Consider the following 22590-nt stretch of genomic DNA (forward strand, 5'->3'; position numbering starts at 1 on the left):
CTTCATAGTCACTTAAATCATAATGTAATTTAGAATTTGGTCCACTTCAAACTTACTTGATTTTCTCACGTACTAAAGAGGATTATTTACTAAGCAAATTAACACTGTAGCCCTCGCTCATGTGGCTCAGTGGACTGAGCACCAGCCTGCAACCCATAGGGTGACAGGTTTGATTCCCAGTCAGGGCACATGCCTGGGTTGTGGGCCAGGTCCCCAGTGGGGGGAACACAAGCAGCAACCACACATCGATGTTTCTCTCCCTGACTGTTTCCCCCTCTTCCCCTCTCTCTAGAAATAAATAATTAATTAACTAACACTGTAAATATGAGGAAGTTTGTTGTTGTTGGTTCACTTAAGGAGCTGAATTATTTTTAAGAACATAAGTAGGATCATTTGCATATATAAAGTTAATGTGTAGATGAGCCTCATCTAACCTTAAAGTGCAGTCTCTACTTTGAAAACATGTTATAGGCAATCAGTTAATATTCTTAAATACTTTGAAACCAATTAAACTGCTTTTACTTTTAAATTCTGACTAGCACAGGTCTTTCACTGATTCATAGTAGCCTACTCCCTCCCTGTTATCAGTCAACTTTTTGTGTAGATTATCAAATATACCCATGCATTGAACGTTTCCTTCCTTAACATTTATTATGACTGGTGTAAAGATTTGGTCTTTTCCTTTTTACTGTGGGCCTTAAAGCCAAAGTAAGCAGGTGTTGCATAAGCTGTACTGGATCATGAAGGATTGGGGGTGGGAAGAAATCAGTAAGGTACTTTCCTTTGGGAATACCCCATAATCTAGTGCCAATTTCATTCTAATTCACAGCCTAGGACAATAATCAATTGTCTTTGTTTCTGCAGTATTTCACTGGCGGTTTCTAAGATTTTTTTTTTAATTTCCTAGGAGAGATAGACTCTTCTCTGTCATTTCTGCTGTGATCCATGACTTTTATTTTCTGTTGTGCATTTCTTTTGTTTAGTAGTTATAAGTCAAGTGTAAAAATTGACTAATTGAAGTTATTGATATAACTTTCTATTTCACATGCTTTAGTAAGTATACAAAATGGTCTTATTTTCTATAGCTTACCATAAAAGCCATATATTTTATGATTTTCAAATATAATTTTGACAATCACCCTTAACGATGAAAAATATTTTTATATTAATAAAAATTAAAATTGTTTTTCAAATACACTGTTTTATTTTTCTCTGTGCACATGGTCTTTTTCAATTTATCATCACAGAAAAGTTATGTCTTTGTAATTTACCTCACCCATTAAAGGTCAGTCAAATTAATAGCTAGAAGAGACTAAATAGAGATTAAGAAAAAAGTATTTCAAAAAATAAATTTGTCAATCCTCTTACACATAGTCATTAAAGGATTATGCAAACTAGGTATGGAAAGCTGTTGTTTTAATGAAGCAGTTTGTATTAAGCATCCTGTAATTTGACTTTTCTCATTATTACATCCTTTTACTCTTTCTTATGCCCCAAAATATTTAATATATCTTCATGAGATAAACTGTCCAATTCATTCCTGTAGAACTGCATTTAGGTGATAGAAAAATCGATAAAAGGGAGGTAGTCTACGATTTGAAATGTTTGAGGCTATTTTTGCTGTTGTTTGTGGATTCAAAATCATATTGGAATTTTGAATTCTGTTGATGTTGTGTTGTTGTTCTCCCTATGCTGTTAATATACAATTGGCTACTGTAGCATACTTGAGAAATTCAATGGCCACAGAGGAATGATTTTCAAGATGCTACCATTTGGACCTATCAGAAACATAGGCAGCTTGTTACCCAGTCACTCTGTAATGAAAAGCATTTAATGCTTTACTTTTAAACAATAAAGGACAGAAAGAATCGCTTCTTATTGATGGAAAATCTCAAACATGAATGAGAGGAATCAAAATGAAAGAACCTGGAGGAAATAGGCACAATTACATTGAGCAGGGGAAAAATTTTATTGATATCCTTAGAAATAGGAAGAAACATTGCACCTCTAAAGTAAAATCAGTATGCCATGAAAAGGAAAATTAGAGAATGAGAACATTTTAAAATAAGATATTCAATTAGAGTTTTCAATAATAGAGTTGGAAGGTAAACTCAAGTATATCTTCCATAAAACATAACAAAAGGACAGAGATGGGAAATAACAGTGGAAAAACTTAGAATCAATTCTGTAGTCATGTAGCAATTCTTAGAGTTAGTGTTTGAAGGAGAGGCACCCTGGAGAGAGAAATATCACTTAAAAAAGAACATAAAATTTCCTAAACCTAAAAAACAAGAATCTCCAGATTGTACCCTATACAAAAAAATTTAAATCTGTGCAAGGCCTATTATCATAACATTTAAAATCATTGAGAATAAATTTAATATCCTAAAAGCTTTCAAAAGAGAAGTGGGGCACACATAGAGAAGTGAGTCTCAGAATGAATCTGGGATCTCATCAACCTTGCCAGCCTAGGAAAAATGGAACAATATGAAACTGATGGCTAATACTTTTCACTCTGGAGTGTTACCCACAGCCACTGTCCGTCACAACTTGACAGTTCAGAGATGCTAAGACAATCAATACAAAATTTTGCAAGTACTCTTTTTGATGACGCTTCTGAAATAATGCCCCAGAAGAATTACGGAGTATAGACTATTCAAGAATTAGGAAGACATAGGATCCAGGAAAAGCAGGACTGAAAAAAGTAGGCCAAGGAGTAACATTCCAGCTTTACAGCTGGTTCAGTGTGGAAGCAGCATACACTTGAAGAAGGAAAGAGTGGTGTTTCTGGGACCGGGGGGTGGGGGGAAGTTGAAACCGGTTAGTGATACGATGTATTGCTGGCTGAGAAGATAGTGTCAACTATTGATAGACCTGATAGAGTATCTGGAAAACATTAGCATAGATACATAGAATATTAAGACAAAAATTTTTTGATGCGGCAATTATTAACTCTGAAAAATTCAACACTGTGAAAAAGAAACTTAATGATAGTATACCAGTTGGCCCTGCAATGAACAACATCTTTATAGTTATACCAATGGAAATACTATTAATTTACTAAAATTTGTGCAGTGATTATATAGTGAAGGGAGGGATGTGGTAGTTTAAAGAGCTAAATCCTCATTTACCATAATAGAGAAGTCAGTAAACATTGCCCAAAATCAGTAATTCTAGAAATAGAAGATTAAGTATCTTAAAATAGAAAAGATCAAAGACATCTAAAAAATTGAAAATGGGTATTTCTTGAGGATGACAGGGGTCCACTGTTTTTCATAAACTCTTAGTATCTAGGGTTCTTTGAAACTTTACAAATGTTCCTTTCCTAAAACTAAATTACATTTTTAAAGGATTAATGGTATTTAAAGTGTCAGGAGAATAGAATAATTATGGACTGTAGTCAAGTTTTTAAATTTTTGTCTTATTATTTTTTAGAGTTCCTGGAATAACTATTGCTACAGATATTATCTGTGGTTTTCCTGGAGAAACAGATCAAGACTTTCAAGAAACAGTGAAACTTGTTGAAGAGTACAAATTTCCAAGCCTGTTTATTAACCAGTTTTACCCAAGACCGGGCACTCCTGCTGCAAAAATGAAACAAGTTCCAGCGCAAGTGGTAAGATATTTTTCTCGGAAGGTTGTTTTTTAGCCAGTAGCTATGAGAATGTGTGTGCTGCCTATCTTAACACAATTGGCTGATAGTTAGGGTCAGGGTGGGGGACTTTGTGTAAGTTAAATGACCTTAGGTAACTAAAGAATCTCCTTTTTTTTTCTTTTTGGAGAATGAGGTTCAGATGATACTGGGGAAGAAAATTTTAACTAAAACTAGTATTTGCCCATGTTTAGAAAATAAATTATTGGATATTTCAAAATCACTCAACATTTAAATATGTAAGCAAAGGAGACCTCATATATATGCTGCTTTTTAAGAGACCCTTTCGTACTTTGTAACTTCTCAGAAGTCCCGTGGTTTTCCTCTTTTTTCCATGGTATAGATTTGATGCCTTCTGTCTCTGTCTGTCTGTCTATCTATCTATGTATCTATCTCAGATATATATTGTTTTTGCAATGAATCTCAATATAATTTTATCCTTATACATTCATAAATACATGACAGTAAGATGACTTAATATAAATGTCAAAAGTTTGTGACCCAGTAAAGGCAAACTGTTTTCCAGAAAGCCCCAGAAATTGATAGTCTCAAACAAATACTTAGTTCCTAGATTCATTGGCTAAACATGGAAAAATGTAAATCAGCCTTAACAAAGGGGAGATCCAAGATAGTGGAAGAGTAAGTGGAAGCTACACTAACCTCCTCCCAGGACCAATCTGGAATTACAACTAAATTGTAGAGAAATCATCCTGAATAACCAGCTGAACACTAGCTGGCGAGAAGCCTTATAACCACGGACAGACAGAAGAAACCACTTCATTGTAACTAAGCTGGTAAGGAGTGTGGAGGAAGTGCTACAGGGCCGGCTGGGCCCCCACAGGTGGCACCTGACAATCCAGATGGATATTTCAGAGGCTGGGGGTTCACCTGAGAAGTGTGGGGTCTAAACCCCAAGCTGGGCTCCCCAGCCTACAGCACCAGAGCCGGAAAGGAGCCCAGATAACATCCATCTGTGAAAAGCAACAGAGTTTTTGTCTGCCAGGGAAAGGGGGCTGTAGACCCAGAGAGATTAAAGGTTCAATGCACAAAATTTTGTTTGCAGCCACTCACCTGAGCTCTGGCAGAGGGAGGGTAGGGTGGTCTAGAGACACATGAGGAGAGTCTGGGGATGGTGGCTCTGGGGAAGGAACAGCCACCGGGATCCCTGTGCTGAGGCATCCCCCATACTGCAGAGGCCATGTTTCTCAGGCAGATCACTCCCCTCCAAGTGGTGTCAGCCTGAGGAGAAGTAATAGCCCCCGGAAGCAAGAATTACTCTGCCCCACCTTGTGGTGCTTAAGCCCTGATGCTAATTGCAGATTGACTAGATTAACAACTGATCAGTTTAACAGCTGATTAGGTTTACATCTAAGATGAAAACTACAAAGTAGCAGCCAAATGGGAAGACAAAGAAACAGAACGCAAATAAAAGAACAAGAGAATTCTCCAGAAAAACTAGATGAAAAGGAGGCAAGCAATTTATCAAATAAAGAGTGTAATGATAATAAGGATACTATAAGGCATGGATAAAAAAGATATAGAAATGATAAAAGAGGACCACTCAGAAATAAAGAATGCAATATCTGAAATAAATAATACACTGGGAGGAATTAACAGTAGGTTAGATGAAGCAGAGAATCAAATCAGTGATTTGGAAAACAAGGTACAAAAAGCCACCCAGGCAGAGAAGCAAAAAGAAAAAAAGATGTTAAAAAAATGAGAAGAGCTCAGGAAACACTTGGATAACATGAAGTGTAACAACATCCACATCGGAGGAATACCAGAGGAGAAGAGAGGGAGCGGGGGATCGAGAACCTGTTTGAAAACTTCCCTAATCTGGGGAAGGATAATTTTTTACTGAAGGGGAAGTAGAATTTTTACTGAAAATTTTCTACTTTGTTTCTAATAACTAAAAAATAATGTGCCCTGCCACTAATTTCCCTCAAATACTTTCATGAATAAATACTAAAAGGCATGACAAAGCTTGTTACAAACAGTAACAAGCTTTTTTTTATTGTCCAGTTACAGTCCTCCCCATGATCCCCTCATTACTGTCTCCTGCCCTGCCCACCACCTACCTCTCATATTCAGTCCTTCCCCGGTCCCACTGTTATCTTTGTCCAGGGGTCCTTTAAACCTGTTCCTTGACTTGATCCTTCCCCTTCTTCCCCTTGTTTTCCCCCTCCTCCCTTCCCTCTGGTCACTGACAGTTTGTTCTTTATATCCATGTCTTTGGTTCTATTTTGCTTGCTTGTTTGTTTTTTTCATTAGTTTTCACTTATAGATGAGATCATATGGTATATGTCTTTCACCTCCTGTTCATATCACTTAGCATAATGCTCTCCAGTTCCATCCATGCTGTCACAAAAGGTAGGAGTTCCTTCTTTCTTTCTGCTGCATAGTATTCCATTTGTAAATTACCATAGGTTTTTGATCCACTCATTTACTGATAGGTACTTAGGCTGTTTCCAGAACTTGGCTATTGTAAATAACACTGCTATGAACATTGTGGTGCATAGGTTCCTTTGAATCTCTTGTTTAAGGATTCTCAAGCTATAATCCCAGCAATGGAGTTGCTGAGTCAAAAGGTAGTTCCATTTTTAGATTTTTGAGGAAATTCCATACTGTTTTCCACAGTGGCTGCCCCAGTCTCCATTCCCATGAACAGTACACTAGAATTCCTTTTTCTCCACATTCCTGCCAGCACTTATTGTTTGTGATTTGCTTATGGCAGCCATTCTGACCCACGTGAGGTGGTATCTCATTGTGGTTTTAATTAGCATCTCTCTGATGGCTAGTGATGCTGAGCATCCTTTCATGTGTCTCTGGGCCCTCTGTATGTCCTCCTTGGAGAAGTGTCTGTTCAGGTTTTCCTGGTGTTGAGTCATATGAGTTCTTCATATATTTTGGAGATCAAACCCTTGCCCAAGGTATCATTGGCAGTTATATTTTACCATGCAGTTGGTTCTGTTTTCATGTTGCTGATGTTTTCTTTAGCCGTTCAGAAGCTTTTTAACTTGATGTGTAGTCCCCTCTGTTTATTTGAAAAGAATATCTTTAGGCAATGAGAGTGGCTGTTTGAATGTTCATATTGTTTTAAAATGTTAAATTGTCATTTTAAATCCACCTGCTTGCTCATCTTACACCTTAGAACCAGAGTATAAAAATAATATCTTTAAATATATGTCAGCCTAAAAAAACTCATAACACACTTACTTGCAATTTCTAGAATATTCACCCTATAAATAATGAGGCCACATTAGATAATTCCTGCCTCACCCCTGAGGAATGGGCATTTGTGTTCTCGGGAGGGGGGAGGGACATCCTGTGGGGAGATAAATGCAGGCACTGTTCCAGTAGTTTTCTCTGTGAGGAAGTGAGTTTTTGTAGACATATTCAGACTAAGGTCTGAATTCAACATCTTGAAATAGATGTTGAATCAGGAATGTTCTTTTTTAAAATATTTTTTATTTACTTATCTTTAGAGGGAAAGGGAACAAGAGAAGGAGAGAAATATCAATGTATGGTTGCCTCTGGTGTGTCCCCTGCTGGGAACTGGCCTGCAACCCAGGCATGTGCCCTGACTGGGAATCGAACCATGATCCTTTGGTTCACAGGCCCACACTCAATCCACTGAGCTATACCAGCCAGGGAGGAGTGTTCTTAAATCATATACATTCAGTGACACATAATGGCTCTTCCAAATCAAGCTGCCTGTGAGTCTAGGACACACTTTATTTTAAAAAGCAAAGCAGAGAAATATACCATACAGAAAGAATTTTGTCACTTTCTCTAGATGTTTTTAAAACTTTTTGTTGTCCTCAGTATGATCCTGAAGTTTAACAACTCAGTATTTTAGTGAACAAGTTGCCTTAGTGGAAGGAATCCTGATACTTTTAACCTACCAGATAACATATTATTCACACAGTCCCTGGTTTTCAAATTAGACATTTATTTTTGGGGGGAAAAGAAAAAATATTTTCAGGAGTATTAGGTATGTAGATGGTTAAGTACATTTTATTCCAGATTGAGTCCCAAATACACCTGTAGGGAAGGCCCCTTTTCACAAGACCCTCTTTATTTTTACTTCTTTTTTTAGAAGGAATATTTTGGGTATTTTATGCAATTACGTGTGTTTAACCACCCCGTTTGGTCTTTATAATTCCTCATTTCTGGACATATCATTTCTCTTCTGATTTTCATTTTTTTAGGGTTGTTATGTTCTGCCTCATCATAGTTTTGGTGTGTGTAGATTTCAGCGGTCACCTAAGTCTTTCAGGTGACAGTAGTAACATTCAGGGAGGAGGAGTAGGAGGGTAAACCAGAGGGGGTGTTGGGACACGCTACCTTGTATGACTTTAGTACAGGGGGTGTTCATTTGACAAATGGAGAATTGAATTCAGTAAACTCTGAGGCCTTTGAAACTCTTCTTAATCTTTTATTTTTTATCATGTGAGTTTAAGGCCCCCTTTCAAACCATGTTTAGAAAGTTTAGGGTTTTGTTTTTCTAGATCATTGGCTTAAATTTGTTATCTGAATTTTTCAATATTTTCACCTTTTACTTTATCATAAATCTGATGAATTTTGTTTATATAATCAATTTACTTATTTTGTCTGGAATATGAACTAGGAACACTGTAACCTAATTGAATTAGTTGTTTATGGGGCTAAGAATGGCAGTGACGAAACCCACTGTGGTGGGGAGAGTAATGGGCCCTCCAAGATGCCTGTTTCCCAGTCTCCAAGCCTATGCACTGCTCCCTCGTGTAGTGAAAAGGACTGTGGGACTGTGATCAAGCTGACTCGCTTATAATGGAATATCTGGGCAGGCTCAGTGTAATCACAAGAGGTTTAAAGTTAGAGGGAGGAGGAATGTGAGGACAGAGGTAGAGATTAAGGACAGCACCATGAGCTAAAGAATGCAGACAGCCTCTAGACACTGGGCAAGGGAAGGAACAGGTCTCCCCTGGAGCCTGAAGAAGACACCCAGCCCTGCTGACACTCGATTTTAGACCATAAAACCTATTTCAGATGTCTGTCCTTCAAAACTATAAGATAGTAAGTTTGTGTTGCTTTATGCTACTAAGTCTGTGATAATTCATTACTGTGGCAATAGGAAACTAATACACTAACTATGGGGTAGTTTGATCTGAGAGCACTGTCTGACTTGTTGATACAGCTAAAGTAATTGATCTTTCAGTCCTTTATGCTGTAAGAGGGTTTGCGGTGCCACTAAATGACACACGTTCATTCCTGGGTCTATGAAAACTTACACTTGATGCTACCCAACAGGCACAATAATCTGTAGGCCTAATAATAATGATGGCATAACAAAAATAACAATAAGAATTAACATTTATTTAGCAGTGTATGTTAGACACTGTTCTGAGCACTTCATATCTGTTACCTAATGTCATTCCCACAGTTTTATGAGGTAAGCAACATTATTATAGTCATTTTGCACATGAGGACGGGATTAAGCCTAATGAATTACCTTGCTTAAGATCACAAAAAGTCCCTGCGTCCTTCTGCACTCATGTCTTCCCACTCCTCCTCACACACCAATGTTCTCATAGCAGCTGACTGCTTGTCGTTCCCCACATGCTTTCATGTTTATCTCCTCTCTCTCCCGTTTTCTAGAATAATGAGCATGTGAAAAAACCTGAGAATGAGAGGATGTGAAAAAGCATGAGAATAAAGAGAACTTGGAACATTTATTTAATGAGCATGAAATGCCTGTATTTGGGGCAGTAAGATGTGTTGCAGTTTTTGTTTGTTTTTTTCCTGGGGTGGAGGGCAACCTGCAGGTATAGGTTGTTGCCCACAAATAAGTGAGGACCTATAGGCAAAGCTTAGGCTAAGATGCCCTAGTAAGTCATGTTAAATAGTTTTAGGCTGGCCTGTGGGATGCAGGGAGCTACTGAATAGCAGTGATCATGTGTTTGTTTTCGAAAGCTCATTCTAAGTGCAGTGGATTGGGAATGAGAGGGTCAGAAAGCTCAAGCAGGAGACTGCAAGACCGGTTTGGGAACTAACAGGTGGATTTAAGAAATAAGAAATATCTATGACTCATTCCTGAGACCTTCAATAAACAGTCTCCTTTTGGACTTAATTGTTTTCAGTCCTAGGCTTAGCTACATGTCAGCAAAGTATATGTTCAGCGGAGTAAATTTACTCTACAGAACAGAAGGTCACTTAATTGGCTATTGATAAACTCCAGGCTCACAGATCAAATATTACTGTCCCTCAGCATCTTATAAGGCCCCTTAAACATGCCTAACATTTAGGACATTAGAGCTCCTTTTCACCTGTGCTCCTGCTGGTGCTGTTGACGTTTCCTAATGGTCAGGAGATTGCTCCTGGGAGGCCCTGGGCCTCTTCCACTTCTAAGGAGGAAAGCCAGCCCCTCCAGACCACCCCCCCATTGGCTGCTCTCTGCCCCTCCTCCCACATGATTTTGTCTCGGCCCAAACCTTGTCTACATGGCAGTTACAGAATTGGCTTTTTCCTTGTAGCCTCTTTATCTTTCGTTGTACTTTTGTTTTCCTAAGCACCGTAAGATAAGCTTATCCACTGTGTGTGTATGTGAACCTGTAGAAAACTCTCCAGATTGGGGAACATTGGAAGAAGCTGGAGCTCTGATTGGATCATTATTGTTTAAAAAATTCTTTTTGAATAGGGCAACTTCCCTTTTGTCCTACTGTTACACTACAAGACTGACGGAAAAGGGGGTGATAATACTTGGAGCTTTGAAGAAGGTGAAAATAACAAGGATTGTTGAGTCCCGGCTGTGCAGTGGAAGGTTTGCCAGAATTGGTGATGCCTTGGCCCTGTCGGGGCTGACAAGCCTGTTGGTCGTCTACCATCTTGAACCTGAAATGTTAGAGAATGTAACAAATGTGATCAATTTGGAGTAAACCAAAGCAGAGTGTCTTGTCTAACTCTCATGAAAGAAAATAAGCACTGTTTCTAAGAAGGAAGTGTTCCTGGGGGGTGGGGCATCAAAAGTGTGCACAGATGTGGGCTGATGCAGTGCCTCACGCCCAGGAACCCATACACAGCACATGGTAGTACTACAGGAGAGCGGTGTCACCGGCGAGACCCCTCTTAGTTTATATCGCCACAGGTGATTTTTTTGTTTTAAAGAACATGCTCCTGAATGCTCTTAGCCTGAATCATTCTTTCAGAAAATCCCAACCCTCGCTGAGCCTCCTAATTTCCTGCCCTCTCAGTCTGACCTTTCTCTGCCTGCCACAGAGCACTGCCTAACTTTTGATTAAGTCCTGACATAACATTGATGAACCGAATTCCATTACCACGTAAATCAGCTCTGTGCAGTCAGACCCACAGGACAAGACGTGTGTACACGCTGTAACGGAGGGGTGGAGCCATGGTTCTGTGGGATTGGTTTCTCTTCGGGATGGTAAAGAGAAGAAAAGAAAAACAGATTTTGCTGATACCTAAAGTCCTTTCGTGTGATTCTTCTGTTGATTATAAGTCATTGAAAGAAAAATTCATGGTTGACTATGCTTTGGTATCATGGTGTCTTAGGAATGAAAAATTCATGGTGACTATGCTTTTGGTATCATGGTGTCTTAATATTTCAAATGTTCTAAAATAACCCTGCTTTAGGACAATGAAGGGTTATGTATATTATGAATGCTTTGACTTCAGTGAAAGCAGTCTTATCTTGTACTTCATAGTGAGCCTATAAAAAAAATATTATTTAAAAGCACAAAATCCTGTCGCAAAATCTACACCCAACTCGTTTCTTACAATAATTTAATTTTTGCTTTCCTTTTGGCATTTTTTACTCTGCTTCTTTTGTGAATGTATAATTACCAAGACAGCAGGAAGGTATGTGGTTAAAACTTTTTCTCTCTGATGGTAAATGGTACTTAGGGTTGAGAAGTACTGAGGGAACTTACATTAAATAAAGAGAATGTAAATTCTATCTTTGGAAAGCCCTCTTTACTGTATTTCTTTTTTTTTTAATTTATTTAATTATTGTTGAAGTACAGTTTTTTGTCTTTTCCTCCCATCCCAGCCACCCCCCCCAGTGCTCCCCACCTCCCTCCCATTTGCACCCCCCTTAGTTGTTCTCCATGTGTCCTTTATACTTGTTGCTGTGAATCCTTCCCCTTTTCCCCTGAAATTCTCTCCCCTCTCCCCTTTGGTCACTGTCAGCCTGTTCTGTATTTCAGTGTCTTTGGTCATATTTTGCTTGCTTATTTGTTTTGTTGTTTAGGTTCCTGTTAAAGGTGAGATTGTATCATATTTGTCTTTCACCGCCTGGCTTATTTCACTCAGCATAATGCTTTCCAGTTCCATTCATGCTGTTGCAAAGGGTAGTAGTTCCTTCTTTCTTTCTGCTGCATAGAATTCCATTGTGTAAATGTACCATAGTTTTGGATCCATTCATTTACTGATGGGCACTTAGGTTGCTTCCAACTCTTGGCTATTGTAAATTGTGCTGCTATGAACATTGGTGTGCATAGGTTCTTTTGGATTAGTGTTTCAGGTTTCTTGGGACATACTACTAACAATGGAATTGCTGGGTCAAAAGGCATATTCATTTTTAATTTTCTTAGAAAATTTCATACTGTTTTCCACGGTGATTGTACCAGTCTGCAATCCCACCAACAGTAACAATTTCAATCTTAAATTGTTTTCAGTAGTGATTACATGCCTTGTTTTATTTAAGTTTCAGAAAAAATGCAAAGATTTACTTAATTCTTGTATGCTCTTCATATGAACTTGATTTATTAAAATTGTAATATTGAACTTGAACTCACTTTTATGACCTTAATAACAACTTGAGAAGTGAGTAGACTCTTGGAACAACTTCTAAAGATAAAGAATCTTATAATGATCTATCTTATTTTTTGATCTTTTATTATTTTTTTCTATAATCATGGTTCATTAATAACTTCATATTTATAACCTTCCAAGGGACTCACAAGTGTAGGTCCAAGTATTAGAGCTAATGTTAAATATGTATTTAGGTCAGTGTGATATATTCAGTCATTTAACATGACAGTTCTGTAAACTCTTGCCTCTTGGAACTATGTATATTTTATCATTGAGGACTGACAAGCCAAATATGAGCAGACAAGCATTTGAATGGCTAAAAATGTGTTCTACTAATTATGTTCTATCTAACATGTTATATCTTAGAACATAAGTTATATATAAGATGAATGTCCTGATCCTTACTGTTACTACTTATAATAAAAGTACCTCTATAGAAGTGGTGTACAAAATTAGAAGTTATAAGGGCAGGGAAATGAAGTTTCCATTGTTGATATGTGCCAGAAACAAACATAGTCTGTGCTTTTTCTTGTGCTTTATCACATGTAATTCTTCCAGTGATATTTTTAGGTATCTGCTATTATTTTCTCACTTTACAGATGAGTTAACGGCCTCAGAGGAGTTAAGTCCATTTGCTCATAGTTACGTGACTAAATGAAATGCTTGAGACTAAGACACCATTCTTCTTCGCTCCATGCCGATGGTAAACAGCAGAAAAATTTATGCCAGGAATTCGAAATAATTCTAGAACTTTTTGACCTAAAAAGTGTTGTTTTCAGTAGTTGTTTTTCTGTTTTAGTAGTGATTTTTATTTACAGACCCTAAAAATTTTTCAATTTCTTAAAAATGATTTTAAACTTATAGAAAAATTATAAGAATAGTATATCTCCAGTATACACTTTATTGATATTCATCAGTTTTTAACATTTTGCAAAATTTGCTCTTTCTCAAGAGATAGACAGACTGACTTACACATAGATATTTTCCCCTGAACAATGTGAGAGTAGATTACAGACATAAATATTTAATGTGTGTTTCCTAAGAATGAGTATCTATCTCGTGTAACCACTGTATTGTCAGATTCATAAAATTAACATTGATATGGTACTTTACCTGATCAACAGTTCATATTCCAATTTTGTCAAGAGTCCTGACAGTGTCCTTTGTAGCTGTTGTTTTTGTGATAGAGGGCTCTGTTCAGGATCAGCTCTTGTATTTAATGCTTCTATCTCTGTATCTATCTCATATATATATATATATATATATATATATATATATATATACATGCACACACATATAGATATGACATATCTATATATCTCAGCTTTATCTTTCATGATATATTGCCTTTTTGGGGAATACTGGCCAGTTATTTTGTGGAATGTTCCTCAATTTGGGCTTCAGTTTCTCTCAGGATTTGTATGGTTTTCCCTGTGAAACGAAACCAGTGATGTGGTGTTCTTCTCACAGTGTCACACCTGGAGGCGCGTGTGCTTTCGCCCCTTGGTGGTGGTGGTAATTTTGATCATTTGGTTAAGGCATTTTCTGGTTTCTCCACTGTGTAGTTACCCATTTTTAGCATAATTTTTAATCCCAAGTATTTAATTGCATCACAGAAGAAATAAAAAGTAGGCCATGAAAACCCAAAACTCTGAGTGGTTTAGTTCACACATTCAATTTTATGTGGCTTGAACTGTCACAACTGTGTAGTCCAAAGGATCCTTCATTTCTTTGTTTTAATCTATCCCACTTCTTTGAGATATTTTTAATACTTTTAATTCTTAGATCGTATCTTTATAAAGAAAATACTTTTTAAAAAATAAAGATTTTATTTATTTATTTTTAGAGAGGGTAAGGGAGGGAGAAAGAGAAAGACAGAAATATCAGTGTGTGGTTGCCTCTTACATGGCCCCCACTGGGGACCTGACCTACAACCCAGGCATGTGATCCGACTGGGACTCGAACCTGTCACCCTTTGGTTCACAGCCCACACTCAAACAACTGAGCTATGCCAGCCAGGGCAAGAAAATACTTTAAATTGAGTGCAGTGACAAGGGGAACTAAAATTGAAGAGCCAGAAATGTATTTCATTGTGAAGTGCCTGTATATTTACACAGCAGGTGGTACATGTAGAAGTTTCATCTTCAAAAATTGTGCAGATCAAAAACTTGTGTTAGGTCAAGAGGAGTTAGAGAAACTCATGGATGAAATATGTTTAATTTTTAAAGCGAATTCATAGGTCATGAATGGAACTATCTCTCCTAAAATGCCACCATACTCACCGACTCTCTGGATGGCATTTGGTGTCAAGGCATACTACTGGAATAAAAAATACATGTATTCTACACTCCTGTACTGCCTCTCCTCTCAACCTTTATTAGCTGGGAAAGCCACAGAGTCGCCTCTCAAACTGCTTTCTTTGAGCTCTGAACTTGCTGTTTTAGGACAAACAAATATAAAAACTATGGGGGAAGAATTCTCCATGTAAATTCCATCAAACACCACAATGTGATGGATATCACTAGGGCCGGTACACAGTTAATGCAGAGCAGTCACAGATGGCTCTCTCCCCAGCCAGCTTGAGGTTACGTCGTGGCCGAGAGCCTCAGGAGCGGCCCTCCACGTTCTTCACGCCAAGTTAATGGAGGCTCAGTCACATGTCATCAAAATGAAAATCAGCCCTGGCTGGTGTGGCTCAGTGGATTGAACATGGCCCTGTGAACCAAAGGATCACGGTTTGATTCCCAGTCAGGGCACATGCCTGGGTTGCAGGCCAGTTCCCAGCAGGGGATGTGCGAGAGGCAACCACACAGTGATGTTTCTCTCCCTCTCTCCTTCCCTTCCCCTCTAAAGATATATAAATAAAATCTTTTTTTTAATGGAAATCAGTGTGCTCTCCCAAGGTTTAAAAAGTTTATCCAAATAGATGATATGTCAGGTACCTCAAATGCTCTCCCATCAAGGAACTTAAAGACTGCTGTGATCCTCTGTTAGCAGCCAGGGTGCTACAGGGCCAGGCTGGAGGCTGCCAGGGGACTGCTGGCCCTCTCACCTGTGTGCCTTCACCACAGCCGCCCTAGTGTCTGTGATGACCAAGAACATGGCTTTGGGGAGTCACTTAAGATTCTTGATCATTTGGCAATCAGACCTGCTGCTGTGCTAAAAATCATAGTTGAAACTATAGTTAGGATCACATTAATTAATTTACCTAGTATCAGATAAGTCCCTCTGTGCCAGTGCCTAGACTGGGTGCTACTCCATGGGTCGAGATGACTCCTAGGTGTCCCTGACTCTCAGAGACACATGGTCCAGGAAGGAAGAAAAAGATGACACCAATGGTGGTAAGTGCCAGGAAGTGTGTTTTGAATGTGTGCTGAATGCTTCAAGAGTGACACAGAGGGCTGTTAAAACTTGGGGGCTCATGAGTGGGATGTTCAAGGTCACTCTCCAAAAAAGGAACTTTTATTTTTTTAATTTTTATTTATTCACTTGAGAGAGAAAGACACACACCATTTTGTTGTTCCATTTATTTATGCATTAATTGGTTGATTCTTGTATGTGCCCTGTCCAGGGATTGAACCCATAACTATTAGCTGTTTAAAAAATATATTTTATTTATTTATCTTTAGAGGGGAAGGGAAGGAGAGAGAAAGAGCAACATCAATGTATGGTTGCCTCTCGTGCATCCCCTGCTGGGAACTGGCCCCTGCCGGGAACTGGCCTGCAACCCAGGAATGTGCCCTGACCGGGAATCGAACCACGATTGTCTGGTTCACAGGCCCGCACTCAATCCACTGAGCCACACCAGCCAGGGCACCATTAGCTTTTTACTATGTGAAAAACATGAGGAGTGAAGTACAATTTGTTTCTACCAAATGTTAATAGACTTAGTTCTTTTGAAATTCAGGGTTTGTAGTGAATAATGAGAAAGACTTTACCCGGTGGTTTGGGGCCAGTCACGAGAACTTTGAGTCTGCAGTCGCACTGTGACTCATACCTTGTTAGGTAATGACCACAAGCTGAGCCACCAGAAGTGTGTTACCTGTACTCCATAGACAACGTCCACTGTTGTGATGTTGTTAGTATAGGAGTGACACAGTGTCAGTATTTTAGGAATATGAAATTAAGAACAATATGCAGGACACATCAAACTAGAGGAAGGCTGCAGGCAGGAATTGAGAGGGTAAAAAAGAACATGGCCACGAGGTTAAGAGTTCTGAGTGTTAGTGGCGAATACAAGAATATGCAGAAGAGAATGAATGAGAGAGGCTTTGAAGAAGCACTTGTGGACTGGGTGGTGCTGCTGGTTTCCACCTTATGTGGCGCTCGCCATGTGCCAGGCACTCTTCTGGGGCTTTACCCGTATCGATTCATTTGATCTTCACAACAGCGCTAGATAATGACTGTCCTTATTCCTATCTTACATTTGAGGAAACTGAGGCACAAAGAGTATAAATAATTTGCTCAAAGTCACACAGTCAGTGATGGTGTTAGAATTTAAAGCCAAGCATCCTGTCTCTATACTCTGATTCCTAGCCACTCTATCTATAATCAACTATAATGGCAAGGGAGAAAGAAAAGCAGTGCCTAAAATAAAGCTCTAAGAGGCTTAATTAACATACAGAATCTTCAATTTCTATTTTAAATGTATAGAATTTTAGAGCCAAAGTTTCACTTGTATAAAGGCAAAATGCTTTAACCAGCATGGCAACCTTAAGGATGTAGAAATCTGTGCTCCCTGAAGCTTGGCGATACAAAATGGGTACTTCACCCATGGGTAAACAGGCAGGACCATGGGCCAACACCCCCAGCACCATTCTGGCTGTTCGAAGGGGGTCTGTGAGTGTTAAGGGTCAGGCTCTGGCACTGAGTCTGCCTCCAGCCTGCCTGCAGACATCCCACTTTGCTTTCCCCACAGTCCCCGCGTTTTCTTTCATTCTAAGACCCGCTACAAACAAGGTCTAGGATCTAAGCTTTTTCTTGTTGTCCCCAAACTCCTTGTTCACTTAGATTTTTTAATTTTTTTCACTAGTGTCTATTGAAAACAGAGAAACAGAATGAAAACTTTGAGGAAATTTACAAAGGTTAAAAAATATCATAGTCACTCATCTTTAATTCTTAACTATCTTGCTAGACCTTGATGTCATCATCCTAAAAAAGTAGTTTTCCGGAAATATGTGTTGGGCCCTGATTGGGGTGGTGTTCTGAACCTCAGTGGCCTACTGCCTCTCTTGCTTATTAATTATAGTGTTCCTTAACTTGACCCTGTCTGTGTGTCCTTCCACGGGTCTTGTGGACACTTTCCTTTCGACATGGAGCTTCAGAAAACACTAGGTAGCGCAGACTACATGAAATTGAAGGCACATTATGTGCCTGGTCCTCTTGATCCCAAATATCACTGCATGTACCATCAACTGGGGAATACTTTTTTATTAGAACTCTTCTAAGGGAGAGGGACTGTAAGTGGGTTGAAACCAAAACTTTGAGAAGCTCCCTGAAATGGGGCTTCAGGCTTCTAAAGGATACGCTTGTCAGTGTGTGCTAAAGAGGGAGAGCCTAGTTCACTTCAGGTCTTTTGGTTTGCATAGTGAGGGACCAAGCTAGGCCTGTGCCTGTCTCCTACTCCCTTCCATAGAGTGCACAGCTGCTCCTCTCAAAACATCAGATATTTAAAGAATATTGGCTTTCATGGACACCAAATGAATAGTTTATACGAGGCCTTCATCTCTCTGTAATCTAGTCCATGGTTCTTAACACTTTTTTGAGAATCTCATTTTATATATGTATAAAGTATTTATGACACACATACATATTCACTTTTCTCAGCAAAAAACAAATTGTGAATATGTGTGGGGAGTACACAGGTTGTCCTAAAGCCATCCACGGCCCTGGCAAGGACCATGGTGCATAGTGGTTAATGTCACCCGACTGGCTCACTTTCTGTCCACAGTGGAACAGCCACTGTAGGCATTTCCTTGTAGACAGCAGACCCCAACGATGCATGGTTGGGAGCGAAATGGAAAATTAAATATTGGCTGGCCACAGAGTTGCCAAAGACACTGGAGGACAACTTTGAGAAATTGGTTTATTCATGAGAACTTGAATATCTGGTTAGTGAATATGCTCCATATAAAGCTAAGAGAGAAAAAGAGGTCAAAAACAAAGATAGAACTTCCAAAATGTATGCTCACAGAGATCTGGGGCAGAACAAAAAAGATACCCCTACAAGATCGGTGCGATATGACGTGAAACTGAAAAAGAACTCTTAAAAGTAGTTTATAAATGACATTTAAATACAGTTGGAAGAACTGTATTTAAGGTTAAATAACTGACTGGATTTTTTAATATTGTTTGGAGTTTGAGAGTGTGCAAGCTCCATCAGAACATAGTCATTATTTACAATGAAAAGAGTGCAGCCTGATCCCAAACCACCAGCTTAAAAAGAGCATAACTTGTGTAAAAGTTAGGAACTACAGTTATTACCTTCAGATTTCTCTCATTAATCCTTAGCTCTACAACACTGTTTTTGTCTTGGGAATGAAACTGTGTTACTCAGAGCCTTGAGAGTAGTATGATGTCAGAGTGTTAAACAGTGCCGTCCACATTGTCATTTGTGGACACGGCATCATACACTCTGCATCCTGACGATGTATTGTGCTGCTGGGATTAAAACTGTAGCATTAATTTTATTGATTTTTAAAATAATAAAAGCAAAATAGAATAATCAGCATTCTTTGTAAGGTCCACAAGTGCTAAGATGAATGTTCCAAAATTCTCAGGCCTTGAGGAGAGTCTTGAGGGAATTAAAACCTAGCAGGAGTTTCTTAACCTGGGCCAGGCGATGCACAGACTTCCAAGGCTCTGGAAACCCACCAGGCTGTATGGAATGGTTTAAGGGTCTACGTGGATTTTTTTTCTGGGAGGAGGGACTCATTGGTTTTCATCAGATTCTTAAAGGCATTAGATTCATCAGATTTCTATCTCACAAAAAGTTGAGGACCAATTATACAATGTCTCAGTTAAAGAAAACAAGGAAAATAAGCTTTTAAGAAATAACCTGTAAAGAAAACAAAATTCAACTGAGTAAATTTTAAAGATTTTATTGGCTTTATTCAGTGATTCCTCAACTAGGCAGGACCCAATACAGCATCTAGAAAGGAGCTCTGAGGAGCTGTAAAAAGTGGAAGACTTGCACTAGCAGAAGGAAACAGGAACAAGGAAGTTGTACTGGGCGAAAAAGTGGGCGGTTATTGCAAGGTTACTTTCCATTAGTGATGGATGGCAGTGGCCTGTCCAGCAGATGACCTAACTAGTGCTGGTCAGGTGATTCCTGATTGACTGGTTTAAGATGCTATTTCTGGAGAAGCCAGAAGTATAATTAAGTTAAATCTTAGTTTGCTGATACGGGGTTTAGCTTAAGCAACTGCACTTTGGGCCTGTTTTTTGTTTTTGTTTTTGTTTTTAACAATTGTTTGATTATTAAAATCATCTATGTTTGGTAATCTTTTAACGTTTAAGGGCTGGGAAGTGAACAGTTTGGAAATTTAAATAAAAATAAAATTTAAAAATAAACTTCTATTTTGTGGCTATCAGAAAAAATAAAATATAATTTCCAAGTTTTAAAAGCTGTGCTTTCAGGCCCAGGGTGGTGGCAAGAGTGCTAGCTATGTGTCCGAGCTCAGGAACAACCGGACTAAGTCAGAGCAGCTAGAAAGCTGCAGAAGTGCCTTCAAGAAGATGAAAAGAAGAAATACTTAGTGTAAATGAAACTTCCTGAACAGTGATTTAGAACAGTGATTGAGATTCAATTAGCAATAACTTTGTATTAAATTAAGCACATGAAGAAAGTGACTTTTTAGAAGTCCTACATAGGAAAGGATATACAGTCATCATTATTCCATACCGAATTCGGAAGAGCGTGGCTGTGCTGCAGTTACGCCGGGAAGTGAAGGCGGGAGGTGCACGCACATGGGGCCGGTGTGGAAGGGATGGAAGAAAGCTCATCTTCCATTGTGGGAAATCAGTTGATAGTGTCTAGTACTAAAATATGAGGAAAAACAGTGAAGTTACGTTATTTAACAATATGGTTATACAAACACCAAAATAATAAACTGTAAGAGTCGAAGGTAGTTACTTCTAAAGAAGCAGAAATGGAAAAGGAAGCTGGAAAGCTGTTGAGCTGGTTGTTGACTCTTTTAGATTATATGTGTGTATAACTGATTTTGGAAAACAACTGAAAAAATAAGCAAATGCTTCGGGGGGGTTAGGGTTAACCGAGTTGCCAAAGCCAGAGTATGTACCCCTAAAATGACTGCACCAAGGCCAACTCTCCAGCCTGGGCACTCGTCCAGGTGCACAGGAACTTAATGACTTAAGAAGATTAAAAAATAAAATATGGTATTTCTCTACAATTCATAGATTGATTAACTGAATAGATTGAGAGAACTTCCAACATTGCTTTGAAATTAAAAAAAGAAGTTTATGGTCAGTTGCTCTTGGTGGTGAAGGAAGCCAGTAGATCCAGTTGCCAGGTAAAGGGAAGGAGGTTACAGTGGACCCCGAAAAAAGTGGGGTCAGGGGCCTCAACCTCCTTGCCACAGAAAATACAATGGCAGTGCCTCGTTTGGCAGCACGCATTCCCAACCTGGAATAATACAGAGATTAGCATGGCCCTGCACAAGGATGACAGGCAAATCCATGGAGCATTCCATATTTTTCAGCCACTAAGTAATCGTGGGGTTAAAGCACAGTGTAGGGAATGTAGTTAATGATACAGTAATGACTGTGTTGGGTACCACGTGGGTACTACACTCACTGGGTAACCACTCTGTAAATTATGTAAATGTCTAACCGCTATGCTGTATGCCTGAAACTAATATGATAATCAGTGTCCACTATAATAGAAAAGTAAAAAAGAAAATATATGTATTATTTGACTCCCCCTAAATTTAACTATGAATAACTTACTATTGACCAGAAGCCAAACAATTAACATATTTTGTATGTTACATGTATTATATAATATGCTACAATAGAGTAAGGTAGAGAAAAGAAAATGTTATTAAGAAAATCATAAGGAAGAAAAATAAATTCACAGTATTTATTGAAAAAAAAGCCTTACATTATTCCATGTAGTTGAATCCCACATTGTTCCTGGAATCGAACTGGCAACATTTCACTTTGCTGGACGGTGCCCAACCTACTGAGCCACACTGGTCAGGGCAAGCATGATTCCTTCAAAATGATCAGTTTATTCAGCTTCTAAGACACTTGTTATTTTGTGTGCCTGTTAAACCTAAGGCCTTTTTGAAATACCTTAGGATTCTCTCCCATTGAAAAGCAGAAAGCATACAATGAACACAGTAAGTTGGTGGCAGGGTCCTTCACTGCTCAGCTCTCCGTTGCTGAAGAGGAAAAGGAAAGGAAACAGAGGCAGGAGATGAGAGATTGACGGGTGTGTGAGGGCGGTCCCCGGGCTGTTGCACAGGCCTGCTGCAGGTGATGGGCGGAGGCCCCCAAAGAACGGAGAGCCTGGCTGATGGGACAGCAGTTCTTTAGCCCCCAAGGGGTTCTGTGGTGGTGGAGTTAGTGGAAGCATCACATTTTACCTATTTTCTCATTACTTAAAATGGTGAGGCCTGTACCCGTGGGTTAATTTCTCTGAGAGCTCTTCTGTAACATGAATGATATGTAAGTAGACTTGAGTGAGGTATTGGCACGGACATGGGGGAAAGCTCATTTACCTCATGTTTCTCATGCCTGCCCTCTGTCTAGTTTCCTTGGCCCTCAAACCACCCCCATACCTCACACATACATTTCTGCACCCTTCCTGCCAGTGGTTGAAAAGATTGCTAGGCTTAGAGCCAACTTCAGAAATTTTCATCCACTGACAATCTGTGTAGTAAACTTGCTCGACAACATAAAAAAGAATTGACCGGTTTCTGAAGTGACACCAGGGACGAGCAAGTGGGGAAGAGTGAGCTGTATATTAAATTGTCTTCTGGTTATCAAATAAAGACTCCTTTATCATGAAGCCAAAGATAAAAAAGAAAATGTGTATGTTTAATATATGGAACAAAAATAAGTCTATTTTTGACATAGTACTTGAGGAGAAGATAGGTCAAAAA

The 22590-nt window shown here is 38.9% G+C and overlaps 1 protein-coding gene and 1 non-coding gene across 5 annotated transcripts in view; both read left to right on the forward strand.

The window, feature by feature from the left end:
• Positions 1–22590, forward strand: part of CDKAL1 (CDKAL1 threonylcarbamoyladenosine tRNA methylthiotransferase) — a 665826-nt gene that overhangs the window by 492013 nt on the left and 151223 nt on the right. For all 4 annotated transcript variants that reach the window (XM_037037969.1, XM_037037973.1, XM_037037972.1 and 1 more), the window contains one exon: positions 3436–3616. In XM_037037969.1, coding sequence (XP_036893864.1) covers positions 3436–3616 — 181 coding nt within the window. The remainder of the gene's footprint in view (positions 1–3435; positions 3617–22590) is intronic.
• LOC118981286 (U6 spliceosomal RNA) lies at positions 21078–21180 on the forward strand. The gene has a single exon (XR_005065321.1). It is a non-coding gene; the product is annotated as a U6 spliceosomal RNA (small nuclear RNA).

The sequence above is a fragment of the Sturnira hondurensis genome, unplaced genomic scaffold (genome assembly GCF_014824575.4).
Source record: "Sturnira hondurensis isolate 20B ecotype Veracruz unplaced genomic scaffold, ASM1482457v3 Scaffold0023817, whole genome shotgun sequence".
NCBI lineage: Eukaryota > Metazoa > Chordata > Mammalia > Chiroptera > Phyllostomidae > Sturnira > Sturnira hondurensis.